Here is a 6596-nt window from a genome sequence, read left to right as displayed (position 1 = left end):
TGAAAGGCATAGTTATGGGGACATTTTCTTTCTTTCTCCTTTGAGCACATTTCCTTCCCTCTCCTTAGGCTCTCCTGAGAATTCAGTATAAGGCTCTAAATAAAAATAATTTGAAGGACTCCATATGATTGCAGAAGCCATAATCCCCTACGCCAGACCTGCTGTCCAGCTTGGGGGAATGCTCTCAGTGCTGGTGGTCATTGCATCCTTGGAGTACGCTGCTGTTGGGCGTTCGGCACCACCTTCCGATGTGTTTACCCTTATATGCAATGTGTTTGCCCCTATATGAAGAGTGCCACATTATTGTGTTTTGGCAGAATATACTTCCCAGAAAAGCTCTGGCGGATTTTGTATGGTGAGCTCTTTGGATCCGGTACATCATTAATTACATCCTGGAAAATTTTCTGGGACAGATAAAGCAGCATTCATGTGCTGTCCATAAATGTGTGTGTTATCTGAAGTATGCCGACTATTCCATTCATTTATGGTTCTGATTATATACGAAGTGTCAATCCTTGAGTAGTGAGAGCAAGTTTATTTTAATGCAGCTGATTACACAACACTGGAAGAAAAAGGACAAGCTGATGTTGCCCTTGCATAAATTCTTAATTTTTTGAAAGAAATTCTCCCTTAGGGCTAGTTTTCAAACTTTGAATAGCATTAACAGACTCATATATGAAAGAAGACAACAACAGACTTATAAGCAGACTTATTTTTAAGAATTATACGATTACGGGCAATGTAGGGTAATTTCTCCCATAGCGCAAGTACAGATCCACAGGTCATCTCACAGAGGTTAACATAAGGCTGTCAGATGTAAATGTTATGGAGGAATTCTTAATCCTCTGCTGGACTATAAAGTGATTTTTTTCACAAATAGTTTCCCGCTATCCAGAACCAGAGCATGTCGCTAAACTGCGTGCTAATAAACACAAGGCAGAGAGGTATATTGTCAGATGAGTTCTCTTGTAGGCAAACACTTAAAAAACCCCCAAGTCGTGACTTGACCAGTCATGTAGAAAAACAATCATCAAACAAAAAAAATTTCTGGAGGTATAATGAAGGGAGGCACACAAGGGAGTCCTGCGTGGATGATTTACCTGATTCTGACTTGTCGAATGAGCATAATCATTCAGGTTTTTTTACATCGACCAGGCATGCTCTGCAAAGCGTAACACTGGCTAAATGACAGTTTGTCAAAATCCGTGGGAAAGAAAAAAAATACATATTGGTTTGTATGCTAGAATTCTCCCTGCTCCCATGAATGCCATTAAGAAACTCATGAATGTCTTTGAATACCATCTGTGGGAAATTTTATCTTCCACCTGTGACTCAAAAGGCAGACATCATCAAAATTATTTATCACTGAAAGAAAAGCAGCCATAATTTTAGAGGTGAAGCAGGCAAATATGGTGAACAACATATATTTTCCCATTGTCCTCCATCTTGTGAAGCATTTATAGACAGATAAAAACTGGTATGCAGAATGGTATCGATTTGATTTGGCAGAACTTTACATTTACTTTGTTCAGGGGAAAATTACCCCATTACGTAGCAAGGCAACGGGGAATCACCTGCAGAAACTCACTGGTATTTCCTTTCATGTAAAATCCCAGGCAGCTATAGATTACCTAGGCTGTCCCTGGATAAGATGGAGTTAGATGTCTGTGCCTACAATTGCAGAAATCTGTTTGTTGGGATAATTCCTGACTCAAGCAGAATTTTCTTATTACTTAATTCTGTGATTCAAACCCGACTCAGATGAAATAGCAGAGAGCACCCAACATGCACAGAGTGAGCCGGGAAGAAAAGCTACTCCATGCCAGGAAGGTCGGTCACTTATTTCAACACTGGACACCGGAACAGCCACTTCTGATGTTTGTGATAGTGTTTAGTGGATCTTGATTGCAGACAACAGACTTTGTTGTCTGAACAGCCTGATTTTCCAAAGATCTGATCATTTGTACTCAGAGTTATTCTGCAGTCTTTTCCCTGGCTCTTTTACTAGTTTCAAGCAAGTCTGCAAGAACTGGAGTGTATGGGAAGTAGGACCAAAAAGATGTATCCCAACGCTGTGTCTTATTTATTAGGAAAAACTCCAGAGGAATGCTTATATTGAATATTCATTTATGTACCTCCACAGTATTAAAGAGACCCGTGACTGCTGATGAGCTCTTGATGCCTGGAGCCCCATATGTAAGAAAAACTTTTACGGTATGTCTCCAGTATTTTTCTTTATTTCCTGCATGTTGCATGCATAAGGTAATCCAAACAGACATTTTCTGATGAAATAATTAGAGCTTATTTGCATTTGCTGAGGTTTGTACTTTAAAATCCCAAACTCCGTTATCAGTACTTCCACACATTTCAGGTCTGATTCTGCCGTTGTTTATCCTGTCTTTATGCCAATGTAGTACTGCTGACTTAAATGGAGTGTAAAGCCAATGACATTTGTATTATACAAACTCATCTAGACTTTGTGCTCCTGGTAATACTTGCACTGCAGGAGTGGATTACCTCCCCAAATTGAAGTTTTCTACTTAGGTCCTTCTAGCCTATGATGGGACAGAAATTTTGATTCATATTCACTATTAGAGAAAGCCTTTCTGTAAAGACATTTTTGAGCCTAGTCATTGGAAACATTGCTTTTTACAGCCTCCTAGTTCAACATCTTAACGTTCATTAAAAGCAAGAGGTATCATTTGGATAGAGCCTTTCCCATGAGTGATATAGCAGCCTGTACACAGCGTCCTTTACTATGGTGTTGGAAGTATAGAGATGTTGAAATTATGTCTTGAACCATTTAGATGTTACCCCCTTGAATTTCACCGAGCTGCTCGAAGGCGATCACGTCCTTTTTTTCTCTTTCCAGATCGTCGGCGACGCGGTGGGCTGGGGCTTTGTGGTGCGGGGGAGCAAGCCCTGCCACATCCAGGCTGTGGACCCCAGCGGGCCGGCAGCCGCGGCTGGGATGAAGGTGGGTTTTCAAACCGGGACAATTAACAGGGGGTATTTGTGGTGCTCAGCGAAGGTCTTGGGCTGCCTGTACCAGGGGAGGGAGAGGTGCTTTTATTTCCAGGGTTGAGGATCATTTTCTTAGTTTCAGGCCGTTGTACACAGTGAGTTCTGCTGCCTTTCAGCCTCCTCATGTTTCTTCTCTTCTGTCTTTGAGATTCTTCAGGTCCCTTTTTCACATGAAACTTATTTATCCTTTCCAAGTTACTTTCTTGATCTTTTCCCTTTTTTGGGTATTTTTTTTGGTTGGTTGGTTGGCTGGTTTTGGTGATTTTTTGGTGTGTTTTTTGGGGTGGCTTTTTTTTGTTATTTTCACCTTTTTCCAACTCTGCACAATTTTAGCCTCCCTCCTCTTGACTTTGCAATGTATGTGGTTGTTGGTATGCAGCTTCTGGACTTTGTCTATATAGAAGCCATAGAAGTCACAGAATCGTTTAGGTTGGAAAAGACCTTTAAGATCACTGAGTCCAACCGTTAACCTAGCACTGCCAAGTCGACCAAAGAAGACTTGGAAGGACAATAGGAAGAGGCAAAGTCAGACATACCTGTTCAAAGTGAAGCTAGCATAACCCGTTGTTCACCGTAAAGCAATAAAGATTCAAGACATTTTGGAAAGGGGAATGTCTGATACTTTAGTATTTCATAAAGGGTTTAAATACTTTCATACATGATTTAAGAATAAATAAAGAAATATAAATTCCATGTGAAGGCTTTTGTACTGCTAATGCAGAGCCCATTGTCTTACCTGTGGGTTTGGATCATATCCTGCATATATCTATGAATTATTCACTCTCTTGTACAGTGGGAAAAATAAAAGCAAAGCATTATGCCAAGTACAGATAAAAGCAAGAAAGGGAAACTAACTGCTACCCCTACTCCAGTGTCCAGGCTGGGCCAGACACAAAGATTAAATGATCAGCTTATGTCATGTTTTATTGCATGGTAACGACACACATGAAGGTTTCAGATGTATTCCACATGCAGCCCAGTTTGCTGCAAATTTTATCCTGCCTTCTAATTTATTTCCCTTTCCCGTCACACTCACCCCAGCTGTCTCTCGCCGGTATATTCACGCCCACCAAGCTGGAGGCAGCGTGCGCTGCCACGACTCCAGAGGTGAGCATCCTGCCCGTCGCACGATGCCAGACCTGCCGTGGCACCCTCCTTAGCAAATGCACTACAGGAGTTTCTTGTCTCTGGCTTCTGGGTTTTTTTTCATGAAACTTGTAAGAATGTACTGTTTTTGAAACATTTACTTTTTCTGAGTATGGGCAGGCAAACCCCTGGGGAGGGGAATGGCAGCTGCAGAGCCTGTTGGTGCAGGCAGCACCCTGACACATCCTGCTGGCAAACGGCTTGATTCCTGAGGGAGATGGAATTTTTTATATGCTTTATACAATACCTAAATATAATATACAGTTACAATTTTCATATGAAGAGTATCATTTTCAAAAAGTAATCCTGCCTAAAATTTAAAGGACTTAAATTTAAAAATAATGAATTTATTCATGTGTATGTTCTAGATCCTGAACTTGGGAGTTTAGTACTTTACAACATCTTTTATTCTCTGAATATAGCAGCTAGCAATAAAGTAGATCTGTTCTGAAACCTGACTTGTAAAAATAACGCTGTGGTGTCGTATGTATAATCTTAGAGATTTCACTTACGAACACAGCAGCTTAGAGCTGAATATAGTGGGCCTTTGGTTTGTTTTTACTTTTGGTTCCATGCTGGCAGCCCGGCAACTACATGCTAGGACATTTCAGTTAAGCTGGGTTCTTTCATATTTCACCTCTGAAACTGGTTTTATGTACCAAATTATGTCCTTGTGTCTTCCATTCGTGCTCTCCATGTGCTCATGTACTCTGATGGGATTACAGAAGTTTACCTGAATCATTCAAGACATAAGAATGTAAAATAGTCTGCTGTCCTGAGGGGAGCAAACAGTATTTGAGACAGTAAAACTGGGATATATTGCCTTGAATTTGCACAAAGGACAGATCTGATTATTTGCAAAGGTGCTATCTTTATATAAAATCACTTTCCAGAGCAGAATGCACATAAAACGTTATGGCCATATATCAGTAAAGTCCCTGTTTAGACACCAAAATTGGCGCTCCATTTTCAGAAACACTGAGTACCTTTAGCCCCTGGTGAAGAAATGCCAGTTTTCTTTGAAAATAAGGTGTTTTGTTGAGGTGTTCCCATGGCAATATGTATGTAAATTATAGTGCAGTATTTGAAATTTTTAAAAATCTATGTCACTTAATCCATCTGTTTACAGAACTCTTCAGTGTGGCAAATTTAAAGGAATTGTATGACAGACTTTAGATGACAGCTCCTTGAAAATAAATCTTCCCCTGTGTGGAAGCTGCAGGAGGGGCACTTTGAAAACAGACTATTGGGCACAGTAACTTCTGGTGGGCTGGTGCAAGAGGCTTTTGTCTGCCCGTGTTGCTCTGAGCGCTACACCAAAGAAGCGCTAACAAGGAAAGTTGGCTATGATGAAAAGGGCAAGAATTTGAAGAAGAGCCAAGACTTGGCGTTGCGGTTTGTAGAAAAGTTCTTGGCAGTAGCAGCAGGGTTTTTCCTCCTAAGGAGATGTATCCAGTGTAATCATTTTTGGAAGTGTCTTTATTTGTAAAGCTTGTGATTTTGCACTTACCTCGCTTGGAGAGCACTATATTCCTGTCTTTGCATTATGTTGGACAAATTGTTGAGAGAGGACTGCTGCCTACAGTCTCATTTTAGGACCTCACTTCGTGCACTTAAAGCTCTATCGTGTATTGTATAAAGCAGTAAACATTACAGGCTCAACATACCTGAAGGACTTTGTGGTGTCTTGCTTTCAGTCTGACCTTGGCTGGGTTCCTGGCCTGCTCCAAAGCGCTGTGAATTGGGAGTCTCAGCAGAAATCTCAATGAGCTTGGGACGGAGCTCTGACCACACACAGTGGCTGTGTGGTGGGCACGGCGCTGGGCGGCTGGGATGCACGGGTCTCCGTCACACACACACACTTCTGCGTGGCAGCACTTGCCATCTCATTATATGTGACAACCTCTTCTGGGGGAATTTTCAGACAGTCTAATTCTGAGAAAATCCCTACTAGCATGGTCTGCTGAAGAGGTGTGAGAGGGTATAATGGTTTTGGCTTCAAGTCTTGATACCTCTTCTGGGGCTTTTAAATAGGATTACCATTTACAATCTGAGGTTTCAAATATGAAGCTGAGCAAATAATTAAATAAATATCTTGTCAATTAACTTTATTAAAGTATTTTTAGACCTGGTTTGTTGAAGTGCGGTTGCCTGTGACAGTGTTGTGAAGAGCGTGGTTGTTGTAAGCACATTAACAAGTGGGAGCTGGAAGCGACACGGGACTATGAAAGGAATCAGTGTTGCGATGCGTACTTCTAAGTTATTTGCAGCTCTGTTTTTCTGTCTGCTGTCGTCAGCAGTGGAAGACAGGAACAGCAGGATTTTGAACTTCCCAGGTTGCTTTAATATTCAGTATTGACTGGCTGCAAAATTCAGGTCTCTGCAGATGACGCTGCTAAATATTGCCAGTTGTTGTCAGGAATACT

The 6596-nt window shown here is 41.3% G+C and overlaps 1 protein-coding gene across 1 annotated transcript in view; it reads left to right on the top strand.

Annotated features, from left to right (window-relative positions):
• Window positions 1-6596, top strand: part of DEPTOR (DEP domain containing MTOR-interacting protein) — a 77213-nt gene that overhangs the window by 51472 nt on the left and 19145 nt on the right. The window contains exons 7-8 of the mRNA XM_009321669.1: window positions 2144-2214; window positions 2873-2977. Coding sequence (XP_009319944.1) covers window positions 2144-2214; window positions 2873-2977 — 176 coding nt within the window. The remainder of the gene's footprint in view (window positions 1-2143; window positions 2215-2872; window positions 2978-6596) is intronic.

Source organism: Pygoscelis adeliae, unplaced genomic scaffold, assembly GCF_000699105.1.
Source record: "Pygoscelis adeliae isolate BGI_AS28 unplaced genomic scaffold, ASM69910v1 Scaffold111, whole genome shotgun sequence".
Taxonomy (NCBI): Eukaryota; Metazoa; Chordata; class Aves; order Sphenisciformes; family Spheniscidae; genus Pygoscelis; species Pygoscelis adeliae.
The sequence above is the reverse complement of the archived record's forward strand: the minus strand, read 5'-3'. Positions and strand labels throughout refer to the sequence as shown.